We start from the raw sequence: 21,202 nt of genomic DNA on the forward strand, positions 1-21,202 counted from the left end.
GCAACCTATAAACGTGTTTCAATTTATTAATACTAAACAATGCACAAACAATAATAGTACATTTGCAGTTCAGAAATGCTGTATATTAGAAGCCATGTAATATATAGCATATCTGAAATGAACATTACTTGCTCAGTCACAAATTACTTTAATGCTTGGAATGAATTACGTGTTGCAAACAGCAGTCAGCCACCTTATTTTGAGAATACGTTAAATTTAGTGGGAACTAGTGAAGTTTGGTGGCAGAAGCAACAGGACTTCTGGTCAGGTGAATACAGGGTTATAAACACAAAATAAAATAAGCGTAATGCAGGTATAGGTTTAACAATGAGTAAGGGAATAGGACTGTGGGTAAGCTTCTATCAACAGCATAGTGAATGCACTACTGTAGCCAAGATAGACACAAAGCCCACACCCACCACAGTAGTACAAGTTTATATGCCAACTAGCTCCGCAGATGACGAAGAGATTGAGGAAATGTATGATAATATAAAAGAAGTTATTCAGATAGTTAAGGGAAACGAAAATTTAATTGTGATTGGGGACAGGAAATAGACAGTAGCAAAAATAAGAGAAGTAAAAATAGTAGGTGAATATGGAATGGGGCAAAGTAATGACGGAGGAAGCCATCTGCTAGAAATTATGCACAGAGCATAATTTAATCATCGCTAATAGTTGGTTTAACAATCATGAAAGAAGACTGTATATATGGGACACAAGACATCTGGAGACCCCAGAAGATTTCAGTTTGATTATGCAATGGTAAGACAGAGATTTTGGAACAAGATTTGAAATTTTAAGACTTTTCAGAGACAGATGTGATCTCTGACCACAATTTATTGGCTGTGAACTGTAGATTAAAACTGAAGAAATTGCAAAACAGTAGGAAATTATAGAGGTGGGACCTGGATAAACTGAAAGAACCAGAGATTATAGAGAGTTTCAGAGGAAGAATTAGGGTATGATTGACTAGAACAGAGGAAAGGAATGTAGTAGAAGACAAATGGATAGCTTTAAGAGATGAAATAATGAAAGCAGCACAGGATCAAATAGGTAAAAAGAGAAAGCCTAGTAGAAATCCTTCGATAACACAAGATGTATTGCATTTAACTGATGAAAGGACAAAATATAAAAAATGAAGTAAGTGGAAGGGGATACAAACGTTTAAAAAATGAGATTGACAGGAAGTGCAAAATGGCTGAGCAGGAATGGCTAGAGGTCAAATGTAAGGATTTAGAAACATATTACTCTAGGGGAAAGATAGATACTGCCCACAGGAAAATTAAGGAGGCCTTTGGAGACAAGAGAAGTGGCTATATGAATATCAACAGCTCATATGGAAAACCAGTCCTAAGCAAAGAAGAGAAAACTGAAAGCTAGAAGCATATATAGAGCGTATATACAATGGAGATAACCTTGAAGGCAATATTATAGAGAGGGAAATTGATGCAGATGAAAATGAGATATTAGATATGATACTGTGAGTAGAATTTGAGAGATCAATGAAAGACATAAGTCAAAATAAGGACCTCAGAACAGAAGACATTCCATTAATACTACTGATAGCCTTGGGAGAACCAGCCATGACAGAACTGTTCCATCTGGTGAGCAAGATCTATAAAACAGGCGAAATACCCTCAGACTTCAAAAAGAATATAATAATTCCAATTTTAAAGAAAGCTAGTGCTTATAGTTGTGAACATCACCGAAATATTAGCTTAATGGTTTCAAAATACTAACACAATTTCTTCACAGAAGAATGGAAAAATTGGTAGAAGCCACCCTTTGGGAACATCAGATTGGATTCTGGAGAAACGTGGGAATATGCTAGGCCATTCTGTTTATTGACTGAGAGAAAACGTTTGACAATGGTGACTGGAATAAGCTCTTTGCAGTTCTGAGGGTAGCAGGGATAAAATACACGGAGCAAAAGGCTATTTACAACCTGTACAGAAACCAGACAGCAGTTATAAGATACAAGGGGCAAGAAAGCAGTGGTGGAGACGGGAGTGAGACAGCTTTGTAGCCTATCCCCTATGTTATTCAATTCGCTCATTGTGCATGGAGTAAAGGAAACAAAAACAAAAACTGGAGTAGGAATTTAGGTCCAGGAAGAAGAGAGGAAAGCTTTGAAGTTTGCTGATGGCGTTGTAATTCTGTCAGAGACAGCAAAGGACTGGAAGAGCAGTTGAACGGAAAGGACAGGGACTTGAGAAGATGATATGAGGTGAGCATCAACAAAAGCAAAACAAGAATAATGGAATGTAGTCAAATTAAATCAGATGAAACTAATAAAATTAAATTAAGAAATGAGACACTTAAAGTAATAAATAAGTTTTCTTATTCGGGCAGAAAAATAACTGATGATGGCCGAAGTAGAGATGATATAAAATGCAAACTGTCAATAATAAGAAAAGCATTTCCAAGGAAGAGAGATTTGTTATTGTAGAGAGAGACCAAGAGATTTATGCAGTAACCAGATTCAGAGGGATGTATGTTTCAGTAGTTACTCAGAGATGAATATTCTTGTTCAGGCTAGAGTAGCTTGGACAGCTGCATTAGATTAGATTAGATTAGATTAATACTTGTTCCATAGATCATGAATACGACACTTCGTAATGATGTGGAATGTGTCAGGTTAATAAAATATGTCTGTACAAGATATTACATTACACAAAATATTGCATGACACTAATGTTTAAGTTTTTTCCCCCTTAATTTATATCTAAAAATTCAGCCAATGAGTAGAAGGAGTTGTCATCTAGAAATTCTTTTAATTTATTTTTAAATGTTAGTTGGCTATCTGTCAGGCTTTTGATGCTGTTTGGTAGGTGACCAAAGACTTTTGTGGCAGCATAATTTACCCCTTACTGTGCCAAAGTCAGATCTAACCCTGCATAGTGAAGATCATCCTTTCTCCTGGTGTTATAGCTATGCACACTGCCATTACTTTTGAACTGGGTTGGATTATTAACAACAAATTTCATAAGTGAATATATATACTGTGAGTTTACTGTGAGGATCCCTAGATCCTTAAATAGATATCTGCAGGATGACCGTAGGTGGGCTCCAGCAATTATTCTGATTACACGTTGTTGAGCAATGAATACTTTTCTACCCAACGATGAATTACCCCAGAATATGATGCCATACGAAAGCAGTGAATGAAAGTAGGCATAGTAAGCTAATTTTCTGAGACTCTTATCACCAAAATTTGCAATAACCGTAATAGCATACGTGGCTGAACTCAGATGTTTCAGCAGACCATCAATGTGTTGCTTCCAGTTTAGTCTCTCATCAATGGACACACCTAAAAATTTTGAAAATTCTACCTTAGCTACAGACTTCTGTTCAAAGTCTATATTTATTACTGGAGTTGTGCCATTTACTGTACAGAACTGTATATACTGTGTTTTATCAAAATTTAAAGAGAGTCCGTTTGCTGAGAACCACTTAATAATTTTGTGAAAAACATCATTTACAATTACATCACTTAGTTCTTGGTTTTTAGATGTTATTATTATACTTGTATCATCAGCAAAAAGCACTAGCTTTGCATCTTCAACAATGTGGAATGGTAAGTCATTAATGTATACCAAGAACAGTAAAGGACCTAAGACCGAACCCCGTGGGACCCCGTACTTGATAGCCCCCCAGTTTGAGGAATCAGATGTTGTTTAAACATTACATGACCCACTTATTTCAACTTTCTGCATTCTTCCAGGAAAGTATGAATTAAACCATTTGTGCACTGCCCGCCTCAAACCATAATGATTTAGCTTATCTAAAAGAATTCCATGATTCACACAATCAAAGGCCTTTGAGAGATCACAAAAAATACTAATAGGTGATGTCCAGGTTATTCAGAGCATTTAATATTTGATCAGTGAAAGCGTATATAGCATTTTCTGTTGTAAAGCCTTTCTGAAACGCAAACTGACATTTTGTTAGTACTTTATTTTTACAAATAAGGGAGGCTACTCTTGAATGCATTACTTTCTCAAAAATTTTTGATACAGCTGTCAGAAGAGAGATTGGGCGGTAGTTGTTGACATCCAACGTATCCCCCTTTTTATGCAATGGTTTTACAATGGCCTCTTTCAGTCTATCGGGGAAAACACCTTGCTCCAAAGAGCTATTACATACATGGCTGAGAATCTTACTTATCTGTGGGGAACAAGCTTTAAGTACCTTGCTGGAAATGCCATCAATTCCGTTAGAGCTTTTACTTTTCAGTGAGTTTATTATTTTACTGATTTCAGAGGCAGAGGTTGGTGGAATTACAGTTGTTTCAAACTGCACAGGTATGGCCTCTTCTACTAGTAGCCTTGCCTGTTCTAGTGAAGATCTAGATCCCATTTTCTCCACAACATTTAAAAAATGATTATTGAAAATATTTTCAATTTCTGATTGTTTGTTAGTACACTTGTCATTCAGTTTTATGGCACTAAAGTCTTCCTGTGCTCTTGGTTGCCCTGTTTCCCCTTCAATAATATTCCAAATTGCTTTAATTTTATTATCAGAGTTACTGATCTCACACATGATACATATGCTTCTGGACTTTTTAATAACTTTTCTTAGTACTGCACAATAGTTTTTATAATATTGAACAATTTCAGGGTCAGTTTCCCCTCTTGCTGTTAGATACAGTTCTCTTTTACGGTTGCAAGATATTCTTATTCCTTTAGTTAGCCAAGGTTTTTTATACGTTTTCTTGGAATTATGTTTAACTATTTTCTTGGGAAAACAATTTTCAAATACCCTTAAAAATCTATTGTGAAATAAGTTATATTTCAAGTTTGCATCGGGTTCCTTATACTCTTCATCCCAGTCTAGGTGCTGTAGGCTTTCCCTAAAGTTTGCAATATTTATATTGTTAATTGAACGCGCTGCTTTGAAAGTCTGATTTGATATACTGCATGGAGCTATGTCATGTACTGTAACTAGCTGTGCACCGTGATCTGAAAGACCATTCTCAACAGGATAAGCATTTATGTCCTTAAACTTATCTTGGTCTATAAAAAAGTTATCTGTTCTTTGTTATCCGAGTAGGAAAATCAATGACGGAGCTCAAATTGAAAGAACTGAGTAATACTACAAGGTCATTCTTCCTATTACACTCTTTCAGGGAATCAACATTGAAATCCCCACAAATGATAATTTGCTTCCCCCTGTCTGACAGATTGCACAACAAAGCATCGAAGTTTTAAATCAATCTTTGGACTGAAACCCACAACGACAACAACAACAACAACAAATGTTGTTCACCTAAGAAGACAGGGTACATGCTATATGATTGAAAACACAGAAGAAATATGGCACATTCGACATAATGAAATAATTGAATATGTATCTCAAACGTTTCCAGACGTTTGGCAGAGTGTCTCAAAAGTGTTTCCATATTGCGTTAAACAAAGTGAAGGACATTATTCACAGAAAAGCAACGAAACTGGAATAATTTGCTCCAAATTCCCATTTTTCATGAGATTTTTATTTGGATGTAAGACTAAACATTGTGATTTTGTGAGAAGTGTTCAAAATAATATGCTACTTTTCTAAAATCTGCTCATCTGTAAATATTCCACTGCTGTAGACCAGAAATTCCTCGTTACAGGGTACAGTGATAGAGATTTCGCCCTTATAGACAGGAACAAAATATTTTTTCACCAAGAAAACTCGATTCCAGTCATGAGCAAGGACAACAGATTCCTTTTGTGCAAGATGGACCCAAAGGATTTCAGGGACCGTAGCACACTAGATCAAAGGTTGTACAAAGGTTCGTTTCTGGCCAAACATTTCATCTGATAACACTGCTACACTAAGGGGATGGAAAAGTCATTTACACAGCAACCATGGATTTGTCAAAGCATTAAAAAGAAGCTGAGAGGTGCTCGGGAATGAAATCTGCCGCTAGATAAACTTACAGTTTTCCCTATCATCTGCGATGAAATTTTTCCAGTAAAAAGTTCCAACAAGAACGCCTTACTTGAGACATGACAGTATACTACAGCTGAATAACGGAATTCCTGTGAGCAATTACAAGTGAATAGTATGATTGCACGCCTGTCTGTCAAAACCCGTTGATTAAAGACAGAAAATATAATGCTGACTGTATATGTATAGTGTGATTGCAATAGGAACAGTGTTAAATTTTTCTGTGTCTTCTGTTGCTGTTTCTGCAGATTTGTATTGCAGTAAACGTTGTGGATTTTGACGTCTGCTGTTGTATTTTATCAAAATAAATTTTGTATTTCAGAGTGTTTCATCAGCATAACGTTGTAACTGCTCGGATCCAAAGTTGCTAATGCAGGCATTGTTGGCCAGGAGGCCCCTTTTGGGGAAGTTCAGCTGCCGGGTTGCAAGTGTTATCGCAAGTGACGCCACACTGGGTGACTTGCGTGTAGATGGAGATGAGATTATGATGAGTACAACACAACACCCAGTCCACAAGCGGAGAAAATCTCCAATCCGGCCGGTAATCGAACCTAGGCTCGCTACATGGTAGGCAGAAACGTTACCACCTTTTTTTTTCTTTTTACTTCTGTTCATTTGGTTTGGTATTGTTCGTTGCATGTGGCCTGGGCGGACGTTACCTGACATCCTTTCAAGCTGATCGTTGATTTCTTTACTATTTTTTTTAATTCCTGAGGGCCACCACCTCTTTGACCGAACATGCTGAAATACAGTGCTTGCACTTGGCTATGCAGTCAGACATTAATGCACGAAAATAAAAAAGACAGTGCTATTTTTTGAAAGATAACATAAGTAATAACTGTTACAAAAATACGCAAAATAGCGTTTTACCTCACATACACTGCCGGAATCAAGATAGCCCAAGCATGTAAGCTTAAAATAGTTAAGCAAATATGTAAGCAGAAAGCATACACACACAGAATGCTTTAGTTATATCAATAGCAATATTCTGGTTCTTCATGCATTGCTCATTGGGTCATACGCTATTTCTTCGACAGTAGTTGAACGGAAATAGTTATTGACGGTTTCGTGAGTGAAATTGTTAGTGTAGATAAGAAAAATTTACATATGCAGTACACAACTAACTCTCTCACCGGATATGCGATTGTTTACCTCTAGCTTTAAAATGAAAATAACTCTTAATACAATATTAACTTCGAATGTGCCTTCATAAACCACATACAAAAAAGAAACATGAGCCACTAATCCACATAGTTTGCAGCCATAACGTCGAGTATTTCGCGTCGAAGTTCGTCATGGCCAAACGTCAAAATATCATTTATTTACTCGGTACTGGAAAGAGAAATACAGTTTCGATATGTGACAGTAGCTATATTTCGTGCACAGCAAACAAAAGCCACAAAACATAAACTGGCCAGTGACTACATTCTTAACTGTAAACTTTTCAAACTACGCCTGGTAGTTTATTTATTTAGCAAGTATCTTGATAACTGTAGACAATAACGAAAAGAAAACCAGGTCATTACCAAACTGTGATGTGTGATTATAAGGTTAGAGAAAATCTTTTTTTGCCAAATCTTTTCTTAAGAATCGAATGAGAAATTCTGCATAGCTGACAGCACTTACAAATGCCAAAACAGAGGTTTTTAATTTTTTACTTGAAAAGTAAAAGTTTTTCTGAGAAACTGTTTACAGAGTTGGATGTAACTTCACCTCAGCTATATAAAACAACATTTGTAGGCACATCGGTTGACTTCAAATTAATAAAAACAGCAGTGCCAGTTGGACATAGCCATCAAGCGTCCCTTCAGTGTACTTCTAGTGATGACAAATGGATGTGGATCAGACCACAAAGCAAGACTGCTTCTCTACGCCATTGCCAATGTAAGGATGTAGAATCATGTATCACTAGGCGTAAGATAGACACTGCCTACAGGAAAATTAAAGAGGCCTTTCGAGAAAAGAGAACCACCTGTATGAATATCAAGCGCTCAGATGGAAAACTCATCCTAAGCAAAGAAGGGAAAGCAGAAAGGTGGAAGGAGTATACAGAGAGTCTAGACAAGGACAATGTACTTGAGAGCCATATTATAGAAATGGAAGAGGATGTAGATGAAGACTTCAAGAAGAATACAATAATTCCAACCCCAAAGAACGCAGGTGCTCACAGGTGTGAAAATTGCCGAACTATTAGTTTAATAAGTCACTGTTGCAAAATACTAACATGAATTCTTTACAAACGAATGAAAATTTGGTAGAAGCCGACATCGGGGAAGATCAGTTTGGATTCTGTAGAAATGTTGCAACACGCAAGGCTGTACTGACCCTACGACGTATCATAGAAGATAGGTTATGGAAAGGAAAACCTACGTTTCTAGCATTTGTACACTTAGAGAAATCTTTTGACAATGTTGTCTGGAAAACTCTCTTTTAAATTCTGATGGTGGCAGAGGTAAAATACAGGGAGCGAAAGGCTATTTGTAGTTTGAACAGAAAGCGGATGGCAGTTATAAGAGTCTAGGGGCATGAAACGATGAAAGGCAGGGTTGTAGCCTATCTCTGATGTTATTCAAGCAGTAAAGGAAACAGAAGAAAAATTTTGAGTAGGAATTAGAATCCATGGAGAAGAAATAAAAACTTTGTGGGTTGCCGACGACATTGTAATTCTGTCACAGACAGCAAAGGACCTGGAAAAGCAGTTGAACGGAATGTACAATGTCTTGAAAGGAGGATATAGGATGAATATCAACAAAAGCAAAACAAGGATAATGGAATGTAGTCGAATTAAATCAGATGGTGCTGAGAGAATTAGATTATGAAATGAGACACTTAAAGTAATAACTGAGTTTTGCTAATTGGGAAGCAAAATAACTGATGAGTGTCGAAGTAGGAGGGAAATAAAATGTAGACTGGCTGCGGCAAGGAAAGCTTTTCTGAAGAAGAGAAATTTGTTAAGATCGAGTATAGATTTAAACGTCAGGAAGTCATTTCGAGAAAAGTATTTATATGGAGTATAGACATGTACGGAAGTGAACTGGTTTATACAAGAAGAACTCTGTAGGTGGCAGGGGTAAAATACAGGGAGCGAAAGGCTATTTACAATTTGTACAGAGACCAGATGGCAGTTATAAGAGTCTAGAAAAATGTTACAGATTACGCGAGTAGATCACGTAACTAATGAGGAGGCGCCGAATAGAACTTGGAAGAAGTGGAATTTGTGGCACAACTTGACTAGAAGTAGGGATCCGTTGGTAGGACAAGTTCTGAGGCATCAAGGGATCACCAATTTAGAATTTGAGGGAAGCGTGGGGGTAAAAATCTTAGAGGGACACCAAGAGATGAACACACTAAGCAGATTCAGAAGTATGTAGGTTGCAGTAGTTATTCGGAGATGAAGACGCTTGCACAGGATAGTCTGACACGGAGAGCTGCATCAAACCAGACTCTGCTCATGACCAAAACAACAACAACATCTCTGATTGTTTTGTAAACAACGCAATGGTGTAGCCCATTTGAATTGTATGGCGTTTGTGTACATATAATTAGTGAAGAAACAATTTAATCATGTCTGTATTCAACACTTAAGTGATAAGCAAGAAGTAACTTTGGTAAAATGACCGCCTCTAAATTGCCAGGAACGGGCTTGGAAGATGTTGGTGTTCCAGGCCAGAGTTTCTTGCGGGACGCCCTTACAAGTTGTACCGACCCATTAAAAGCAATAGAGGAATTCCAGGTAATCCTCTGTGTAGCGAAGTGTTGTTTGGTATTATCATATGCTGGTGGGAACCATTAAACACATGCATTGATATGTGGCAATTAATGGAATTGGGATTACATTGTCTTGTGCCTCTCTGGTACCACTTTTTGACCAACGTTCTTCGGTGGTACGCCACCGTAGTAATGTTATTGACAGTAGTAATTGTTTGTAGCACTGCAGGTAGCACTTAATTCGCACATTAATGCGCTTTGATGTTTATCTGTAAAGTACATATAAAGAAACGAAATGTTTATAATTTGTTACACGAAGATGGGCGTAAGTTATCCTTATCACATTCAGACATCTTTGTATGTTAGAACTACAACAAGAAAAGTGCACATATTCACATACTTACAAATCAGTAAAGCAGTGTGGGTCCCGAAATTCGGTTTAGAAGAAAAGTTTTTCCTTTACGTTTATCATGACATCTTATAGTTTTCAGTTAATGCAGCACACCAGTTATACAAGGTACACAAAGATTGGAAAGTTTATTTGTTTATAAATATCGTGAGGTAACTGTTGAAAGATTCGGCACACCATGACAATTTTACTTCAAACATTCATATTCTGTTTCCATGATATGTGGTAGTATTATTATTAGGCTGAAATACTGTGGAGGATGTCATGAGAGACATAAATACTGATTTTTAACAGTCTTATATACTGGTTTCTTTCGTTGTATACTTTACATCACATATTTCTTGCTTTTCAGCTGGAAAATGGAATTTTGCTGCCATCGCTACGTCCAATATTACCCTTATTGGATTTGCATGGCATGAGAAGATTGGATTTTCATCAATCTGTTTTAGAGGTATGTTATTTAAAGACAGAGAAGTGACATATGGTTAGTTGTGATTCCACCTGTCTGCTTTAACGTCTGATGTCATCCTGGCAGTAGTCACCCCTATTTCAAGCATATACAGTATGGGACCACGACATCACTCATTACACCCATGAATAAACATTTGACTTGCAAAATATTTAACTTCAGCAGTAAAATTAAGCTAACAGGACAACCTTGGAAAGCAGAGGCTTTTTGGATGGAGTCAGACTAAATATACGACAATAAAAATAAGGATACTTTCCAAAAACAAATATTAATCCACAAATTAAACACACAAAATTCTCAACATTCAACACAACCAAAACATGCAAAAATGAAAATCATTGGCATCATAAATTTTGCTCAAGTGAAGCTGTCAATACCAGTAACCTACACCTGGTACTTCAAATTTCACATGACCTATGTAGCTCATACAGTGTCATTGATTGTATGAACCCACACACAGCTCCAGAAACTGATATCACAAATTGGACTTGATCTATATGGCAGGTAAAACAAAGCTGGAGTACCAAAAAACATCACACTCAAATCGTCAAATCTGTTGTTCACATCTTCGCTTATGCTATCTGTCTACAATGAAATCTACATTACTACAAACCAAAATTCACTCAAAAATGTATCGTAACTGACAATGGTAAGCCAATATCCATGATACCTACCATCCAACACAATTACCAAACACTAACATGAAAAAACCAGAAATTTGTGAAAAGTCAAATTGCAGACAGACACGACTAAAATACACTCACATATAGCTTTTGGTGGCAGCCTTTGTTAGCGCGCGCGCGCACACACACACACACACACACACACACACACACACACACACACACACACACACACACGCTCGCGCTCTCTTTACTGACAAAGGCCGAAAGCTAAATGTGAGTGTCTTATATTCTTACCTGGTGTTTCCATTGTTTGATTAAATCCACATAAAAATAATTACCAACAACAGACACTGACATGCAAATTTAGGCTGTGCAACACCCCTCCCCCCCCCCCCCCCCGCCTCCTTCCTCTCTCTCTCTCTCTCTCTCTCTCTCTAAAAGACAATAAATGTCATTCATAATCAGCCCAAATTAACTCTAGGAACTTGATCATAAACAGCATATATCTGTCCATTGCAACAAGCCATGACCTGTTGTAAATTTTGCTTTCCTATTAACTACCAAGAAAAAAGAAAAACACTAGCAAACTATGATGTACTCTTCCAATGACAACATTAAACACTCAGCTAACAATGTTAACTGTCTTGTTAAGATACCTAACAAACATCTTTGAAACATAAACATCCAACACAAGAGAGTGCCACAAAATACTACATCACACCATCTGCAAACACAACCCACATTATCATGAAGACACACGACGCAGTTATGTCACAGGTTAAGCAGATGGGTGGAATCATAACTTTTTGTTGACCCCAAAAATGTTTACTAAGTAGTGATATTATAAGCAGCGATACAGTCGTTATTCAAATGTCTATTTTGTAATTTTTTCAATCTATTGAAAGTCCAGGATGCAATAACAACAATTATGAAAATGATATATTGCTATTCACCACATAAAGGAGACATTGATTCACAGACAGGCACAATGAAAAAATTGCCACACATTTAAGGTTTTCACCAAAAGGGCTTCTTCCAACGTAGGGGGGGGGAGACATTCTCTCAGGCACAAGTCACAAATGTATGACCATTGTCTCTGGCCACTCTGACTGGAGTTTGCCCCAGTTGCCAGAGACAATAGTCACTTGTGTGAGTTGGGAGAAGCCCTTTTGTCTGAAAGCTTAAATTTATAGCAGTCTTTTCATTGTGCCTGTCTACAACTCAATTTCTTCCCCAATTCTTTCTGCTATAATGCTCTTTTTTCTGTAAATTGTAATCAGTTTGGACCTTGCAGACCATGGATTTATTGTATATTTTCATTTGTACTCCTCCAGCTTTTGTTCAGTGTGTGGCAGAAGGTAAATGGGTGGGTAGTGTATTGGGATCATGTCTCCCTCCCCCTTCCTGTTCTGTTTACATTTATAGCAGAGGAAGAAAAATTGTCAGTGCTGATATACAGTATTCGGAAAGTGGTCATGAATGAAGCTTTAACAAGTGATTTCCTTCATGGATGAGTTATAGGCCTACTTCCTTATAATTCATCTGATAAATCTCAACTTGTCATCCGCCTTCACCATAGCCAGATTTATGTGGTGATTCCAACTAAGAACAATGATATTGTAGTCAAACAATAGTAGATTTTTTTTGTCCATTTTCATATGTTTCCTTATATTTAATCACACTGAAGTTCAGCTGCCAGTCTTTGCAATAAATGTTGATCAGCTTAAAGTCTCCCTGAATTTCTTAATGTTTCCGACAATGCAAACCTCCCAGTATATAACTCCACTATCTGGAAATAGGCTTAGTGTGCTGAAAACAATGTGGGCTAAGCTGTTTGTATATATTGTGAACAGTAGCGGTCTATCACATTTCTTTGAGCTGTAAAGGATACCACCACTTTTGCTTTTGATAATATCTCCACTTCAAGAACAATGTTAAATGGGTTCTGTTACTTGGTAAGTCTTCAGCTGATTCACATACCTGTTCTAACATTCGATAATAACTGATTTTGTTTACTAGGAACTGTGCTGAATTCTTCCAAAAACTTCACAGAAGCCAAAGAAACATGGCGTCAGCGGGACTAGTGTAGCAGGGGATACAACCCGTCGGCTTTGGACAATGACGTCACAAGTGGCCAATCGAGAAGCGATTCTTCTTAGTGTTGTAGCTCCCTTCAGTGGCTGATAAGTGTTTTTTGGCTTAAAAAAAAAAATCTCACAAGATAGAATAAACAGATCCACTTTATTAAGCAATCAGTAAAAAAATGAAACTGAAACATAACAGCAAAAGCGAAAATGGTAAACTGCTCTCTGGCGGCTTGTGACGTCCTTGTCCAAAGCCGACGGGTTGTATCCCCTGCTACACTAGACCCGCATCAGCTATGGCTCTGGTGTCTGAAACCATCTGAAGCTTGTGAATGAATAGATAAGTTGAAAAGTCACACAATTGATGCTTGCAGAATCATTCTTAGTTACATACATACATACATGCATTAATCGTTGTTCCATAGATCATGAATACGACATTTCGTAATGATGTGGAACGTGTCACTTTAAAATAAGTTTTCTTTACACAAAATAATTAATTCTTTTTAGAGTTACTACTTCATGTCTAAGAATTCATCTACTGAGTAGAAGGAGTTGTCATTTAGAATTTTTTTAAAATTTGCTTTTAAATATTGGTTGGCTATCTGTCAGACTTTCAATACTATTTGGCAAATGAGCAAAGATTTTTGTGGCAGCATAATCCACCCCTTTCTGTACCAAACTGAGATTTAATCCAGAATAGTGAAGATCATCCTTTCTTGTGTTGTAGCTAAGCACTTCGCTGTTATTTTGAATTGAGATGGGTTATTAATGACAAATTTCATAAGTGAATATATGTATCGCGTAGGTACTGTGAATATCCCGAAATCCTTAAATAAATGTCTGTAAGGTGATCTTGTGTGGGATCCAGCTATTATTCTGATTACACACTTTTGTGCAATGAATACTTTCTCCCTTAATGACAAATTGCCTGAAAATATGATGCCATATGAAAGCAGTGAATGAAAATAGGCATAGTAGGCTAGTTTACTGATATGTTTATCACAAAAATTTGCAATAACCCTAATAGCATAAGTAGCTGAACCTAACCGTTCCAGCAGATCATCAACGTGTTTCTTCCAATTCAATTTCTCATCAATGCACACACCCAGAAATTTTGAGTATTGTGCCTTAGCAACAGACTTCTGTTCATAGTCTATATTTATCAATGGTGTTATGCCACTTACTGTACAGAATTGTATAAACTGTGTTTTCTCAGAATTTAGTGAGAGTCCATTTGCAGGGAACCACTTAATAATTTTCTGAAAGACATTATTTGCAATTTCCTCAGCTGATTCTTGCTTGTTGGGTGTGATTACTATACTTGTATCATTGGCAAAAAGAACTAGCTTTGCATCTTCATGAATATAGAGTGACAAGTCGTTAATGTATGTTAAGAATAATAAGGGACCCAAGACTGAAACCTGTGGGACATCATTCTTGATACCTCCCCAGTTAGAGGACTCTGCTGGTTTTTTCACACAATCAAAAGCCTTTGTTTTACAAATATGTGATGCTATTCTTGAATACATTACTTTTTCAAGAATTTTGGATAAAGCTATCAGAAGTGAGACTGGGCAGTAGTTGTTAGCATCACATCTGTCTCCTTTTTTTATGCAATGCTTTAACAATGGTGTATTTCAGTCTGTCTGGAAAAATGACCTGTTTCAGTGAGCTACTACATATGTGGCTGAGAATCCTACTTATTAGTTGGGAGCAAGCTTTTAGTACTCTGTTGGAAGTGCCATCAATTCCATGTGAGCTTTTACTTTTGAGTGAATTTATTATTTTCCTAATTTCAGTAGGAGAGGTGGGCTGAATTTCAATTTTATCAAATTGCATAGGTACTGCCTCGTCGATATGCTGCCTTGCATTTTCCAATGAATAGCAGGATCTTATTTTCTCTACAACACTTAAAAAATTATTATTAAAAGTGTTTTCTATTTCTGACTTCTTCTTAACAAACTTTTTATTGCATTTGATAGAAATACAGTCTTCCTTTGCTCTCGGTTGCCCTGTTTCCCTTTTAACAATATTCTGAATTGCACATACTTCTGAACTTTTTAATAACTTTTCGTAATACAGTGCAATAGTTTTTATAATGTTTTACTGTTTCGGGATCATTACTCCTCCTAGCTATAAGATACATTTCCCTTTTCTGTTTACAAGATATTTTTATCCTTTTAGTAATCCATGGCTTTTTGCGTGGTTTCTTACAGTTATATTTCAATACTTTCTTAGGGAAACTGTTTTCAAATATACTCACAAAGGTATCATGAAATAGGTTAAATTTTAAATTAGCATCATGTTCCCTGTACACCTCATCACAGTCTAACTGTTGCAAGCTTTCCCTAAAATTTTGAATTGGTAAATTGTTAATTGAACACACTATTTTGGAGGACTGTTGTGCATTACTGTATGGAGTTATATCATATACTGTAATTAGCTATACATCGTGATCAGACAGACCATTCTTAACAGGAAAATTTTTTATTTAATTAAATTTATCTTGTTTTATGAAAACATTGTCTATCAGTGTGCTGCTTTCCTGTACCACCCGAGTAGGAAAATCGATAACTGATGTCAGATTGAAAGAACTAAGTAATACTTCAAGGTCAAGCTTTCTATTGGACTCTTTCAGAAAATCTACATTGAAATCCTCACAAACAATAATTTGCTTTCCTCTGTGTGACAGACAGCACAACACAGCACAGCAAAGAATCCAAGTTTTTTCAAAAGTAGAACTTGAAAATTCCCTAATGGGTACCTATACATAGCTACAATTATAAAAGTGCCATTATTTAGTTAACTCACATGCACACTCTTCTATATGTTGCTCTACGCAAAATTTTTTAGTTTCCAAATTTTTCACACTGACAGATATTAACATATATGGCAACTTCTCCTCTCCACATAGTGTCTCTACTTACATGTGCTGAAAGCTTATATCCATCCACATTTACCATTTCCATACCTGTGACTATATGATATTCAAACAGGCTTTCCAGATGGGATTGTTTTGACGCCAAAACATATTTTTGTACTAGAACATGACATATGAAGGCAGAATGTGTTTATTCCATCTTCATTTTATTGTATTCCATTTTGGTACCACTATGATCAGTGGGCATACGAATAAATGACTAAGTTTACATTGTACCAAAAAGTTTTCAAATTTTCAACAAGTCAGTTGGTGAGGTCATTGAACTTTCTTGCAACCACCCTGCTTAGCCTTGTTTTGCTTTTGTTAGGCAGTATTCAGTTACATTTGAATCTGCTGTGCAGGTCTCTCTGCTTTCAAATATGGATACTAAACCAAGGAAGGTCATTCTAGAAGAGTAATACTCACTGTAACCATAACATATTATAAGTTCTGTGTATATCCGGGGTGCAGTTAAATGGTGGTCAGTCCTTAGTGAGTGCCCAGCCCTGCCAAACCCAGGATCCCAAAGCTGAAAACTAGTTTACATTGCTAGTCCTGTTATAACTATAATTTCTGGGAATGCTCCAACAGACATCAAATGACAAGATAGTTGAATTTTGCGTATCACTGAGAATGAACATCTTCAGTTAAATGTTTAGACTGCAGTGATCTTAGAAGCCCAAGGTGTGCCAATGGCTGTTAAGGGGAAACAGTCATTAGCGAGCAACCCTTTGGGGCAGCTGGTGCAGCGTATGCTATCTGATCAAGAGAGTACAGACATGTATTAGTACACCCCTTTCCTTTATGGCAACTTGATCTCTGCTGGGGACACTTTCAGTGGGGTATGTAAATTTCTACTTCGCAGCCATGTCACCAACAGCCAATTCAGACAGCTTTGAATGGTTGAAATGTTCCTCATGAATTTGTTACTCATCCAATGGTTAGTCCATGTTCGAAGTATCTGAGCTCTCCTGACACCCATTCTGCTGTTATTGCTTCTCTATTGACAACACAGTACTCACTGCATCCTTCTAAAATGATGGGTCTGCCTCTGGTGATGTCTAGTGCTGAATTCTGCACTACACAGTCGTGCCTGGATACTTTTGATCAGATAGTGTAGTTGTATTAGGCTTGTTATAACTGAGGAGACTCTGTCTGGACAGACTCACATTTCCCATTTTCCTAACTGCTCATGGGAACAAGATAGCATCCTCTTGAAACTTTTTGAGGGTGCGGAGGGGGAGGGGCCTCTAATAATATTTTTGATGGATTGTTTTCAGCAATAAAATCATACATTGAGCAAAGAGAATTGGGTGAGTAGCCTCTCAGGTCATGGACCACACAAATTGGAAACTACTTACTGTAACATGACACCTCCAGCATATCAAAATATATTCAAAGTCATTAAACACAAAGAATGAACTTTCGAGCAGGTTTTAGCCTTCCACTTACCAAAAACGCTTAACAGGGTCACTGAAATCAGTTAAGAGACTGCACAACAGATCATCACTGGTTGAAACAGTGACACGTCAGAAGGAGCTATTGACATCCTGAAATACTGTGTGTGCAACTGGAGGAATACATTATTGTGGAACTGAACTTCACTCTTCATTACCCCCCTGCGGGTTCGGGGGTAAGAATAGGCCCGCGGTATTCCTGCCTGTCGTAAGAGGCCACTAAAAGGAGTCTCAAACTTTTCGGCCTTCTGTGATGGTCCCCTCTTGGGTTTGACCTATTTTTTTTCCAAATTTCCGTTGTTAGTGCGTGCCATTTGGGGAAGGACACCTTACGTGGTGTTTTTCTATTGGTCCATCATGCTCCACCATCTGGCATGTTACCTATTGTCGTGTGGGGGGGGACTACGCCCAACATCTTCTGGGTTGTCTCCTTCTCGCCTTCTGCGCACTCTTCTTCTTAGCGCCCACGACAACTGTGGACCCTTTCAACACCTAAAATCCAGCACGGTAGCCAGTCCGTTGTGGTGGGGTCGTCATGTACCCTCTTGGTGGTAGCCCCCTGACCACGCAGGGATCGCACTACAGATGCCAGAGCTGTTTCCTCCCCATGCATGCCAAGGAGTATGTGCCCATCTTGTCGGGGGCACGGGGACTCCGGGCAATGGGATATCGGCCAGGTACCCGTTGCTTTGGCTGGGTGGCGCCCTTGGGGAGAGCCCTCGTTCGGAGTAGGTGGCATCTGGGCGGATGTGGCGCAATGAATCGCAATAAATCACACCAAGCTGGTGGTCGCACGGCCACCAGCGTTTCTAAGCAAGGTAGAGTCGACTTTGATGCTGCGCAATATGACCCTCAGACGTTCCCCTCGTTGGCTGCGCCATGGGAGGGACGCCGATCTAGTGCCAAGCGGGAGCCTTACGTACCGCAATACCTTGTCTGCAGCAGGACTGATGGTGACTCCTTTCTTACGACGAAGCCTATGTTTTTTGTGGAACACCTGGAGGATAAGTTTGGGGAAGTGGCGGGGTTGTCAAAAATGAGGAATGGGTCCATCCTCCTCAAGACATCCTCCCCAACCCAGTCACGAGCGTTGCTCTTGTGTGATAAGCTGGGTGACGTCCCTGTTACCGTCACTCCCCACAGTAGCTTAAATATGGTCCAGGGGATTATTTACCATCGTGACCTCTTGTTGCAATCCGATGACGAGCTGAGAGCCGACTTGGAACGACGTGGTGTGCATTTTGTCCGTCGTGTACATAGAGGACCCAAGACCAACAGGGTGGCCACCGGTGCCTTTATCTTGGCCTTCGAGGGTGATGTCTTGCCCGAGAAGGTCAAGGTGATGGTTTACCGTTGCGACGTGAAGCCATACGTGCCTCCCCCGATGCGGTGCTTCCAGTGCTGGAAGTTTGGGCATATGTCCTCCCGTTGCCCATCCAGCGCTACATGTCGAGATTGCGGACGCCCCTCTCATCCTGATTCTCCATGTGCGCCTCCGCCTGTATGTGTCAACTGTGGGGAGCACCACTCTCCATGCTCGCCGGATTGCCCCGTTCTTCATAAGGAGCGGAAGATAATGGAATTTAAGACCCTGGACTGGCTTACTTATCGAGAGGCTAAACAGAAATATGAAAGGTTGTATCCTGCTTCCATTCGAACATCTTATGCTGCAGCCACGTTATCATCGCCCACGCGAGCGATGGTTGTCGCCTCATCTGTGCCGCCTTCAGTGGGCCCTCGGGGCCGTGTATTTCTGTCTGCCCCCCTCGTGCCTGGGGGCAAGCCTTCCTCTGTTGCCCCCTTAGCAGTTGGGGGCAAACCCTCTTCTGTTGCTCCCCCCACGCTTACTTCGGGAGTGACATCTGCTCCACAACCGGGAGGCTCGATCCCTCCCCCTCCTTCTCCGCCGGCGTTGCCTCCGCCGGTTCCTCTCTCGCGGAAGGGGTCCCTCGGGGCTCTCCCTTCCTCTGTTTCTTCTCCTACCCAGCCGGATGTCAGCCAGTGGCTGAAGGTTCCTCCACCTGCTGGTCGTAGGGCTTCTGCGTCGTCGTCAGCCTCCGACGCTCCTTCAGAGAAGCTCTCCCAGCCCTCTCACCCTAAGGGCCGACGTGAGAAGAAGGAACAGCATGTGTCCAAGAAGAAGGACGTTCCGGCGGTTTCAGCACCGCCTGCTGTACATAGTCCTGGCTCCGGGGATGAGGTGGAGATCCTCGCCTCTGCCGCGGATCTCGCCCTCACGGAACCCTTGGGGGCCTCTCCTATGGACTCAGCTGACTCTCCCCCGGTGGCGGCAGTTGGCTCTGAGGCGCTGTCTGCCTCTTAGTCGCATTCACGCCCTCCCAGTCCCTTCCTGCTTCCATTCTCCAATGGAACTGCGGTGGTTATTTCCGCCACCTGCCTGAGCTCCGGATGCTTCTAAGTGATTCCCCTGTTCTCTGCATTGCTCTGCAGGAAACTTGGTTTCCGGCACTGCGGACCCCCGCCCTTCGCGGTTATCGGGGATACTATAAGAACCGCGCTGCCTGTCAACGACCGTCAGGTGGGGGTTTGTCTTTTTGTTCACCACTCTGTCTGTAGCTCGCCAGTACCCCTTCAGACGCCTTTAGAGGCAGTTGCTGTCAGGGTTGAGCTCTCGCTGGCTATTACTGTTTGCTCTGTTTACATTCCTCCGAATGGGGAACTCCCCCGACATGTCTTGGCTGCACTGCTGGCTCAACTTCCGCCACCTTTGCTGCTTCTAGGCGATTTCAATGCCCACAACCCTCTATGGGGTGGGACTGTCTCCGATGACCGCGGTCGGGCCGTGGAGCATGTGTTGGCTCAGCTCGACCTTAGCCTCTTGAATACCGGTGCTCCCACGCATTTCAGTGTGGCCCATGGCTCTTTCTCGGCCATCGATCTCTCTCTTTGCAGCCCCGGACTTGTCCCATCCCTCCACTGGCAAGTGCATCCTGACCTCTGTGGTAGTGACCATTTTCCCATCTATTTGTCACTGCCCCAGTGTCATTCTTCTGGGCGCCTGCCCCGCTGGGCTCTCCACAGGGCTGACTGGCCGGCTTTTACTTCTGCTGCAACCATTGAGTCTCCCCCCCCCCAGGTGACATTGACGGGGTGGTCCGTGTCTTAACCACATCCATCATTTCGGCGGCCGAGGCTGCCATCCCCCGCTCTTCTGGACTCCCTCGGAGGAAGGCTGTACCCTGGTGGTCGCCGGAGATTGCTGAGGCTATTCGCGACCATCGGCAGGCTCTCCAGCGTCATAGGCGGCACCCGTCTCTGGAGACTCTCATCGCCTTTAAGAGACTCCGTGCCTTGGCCCGCCGTCTTATTGCACGGCGTAAGCAGGAGTGCTGGGAGCGGTATGTCTCCTCCTTGGGCTCCCGTGTCTCCGCCTCGCTCGTGTGGTCCCGGATCCGGTGGATTTATGGATACCAGACCCCTATGGGTGTACCTGGGCTCTCCTTGGACGGCGCTGTCTGCACGGACGCTGCCGCCATTGCTGAACAGCTTGCCGCGCACTTTGCGACGAGCTCGGCGACTGCATCTTATCCCCCCGCCTTTCGCTCTCTCAAGGAGCGAGCCGAGCGGACGC

General features: G+C 40.4%; 1 protein-coding gene across 1 annotated transcript in view; it reads left to right on the forward strand.

Moving 5' to 3' along the window:
• Positions 1-9,385: 9,385 nt before the first annotated feature.
• Positions 9,386-21,202, forward strand: part of LOC126469939 (negative elongation factor B) — a 152,022-nt gene continuing 140,205 nt past the window's right edge. Inside the window, exons 1-2 of the mRNA XM_050097345.1 lie at positions 9,386-9,667; positions 10,404-10,502. Of these exons, the coding sequence (XP_049953302.1) occupies positions 9,548-9,667; positions 10,404-10,502 (219 nt within the window). The 5' untranslated portion in view covers positions 9,386-9,547. The remainder of the gene's footprint in view (positions 9,668-10,403; positions 10,503-21,202) is intronic.

The sequence above is a fragment of the Schistocerca serialis genome, chromosome 1 (genome assembly GCF_023864345.2).
Source record: "Schistocerca serialis cubense isolate TAMUIC-IGC-003099 chromosome 1, iqSchSeri2.2, whole genome shotgun sequence".
Lineage (NCBI taxonomy): Eukaryota > Metazoa > Arthropoda > Insecta > Orthoptera > Acrididae > Schistocerca > Schistocerca serialis.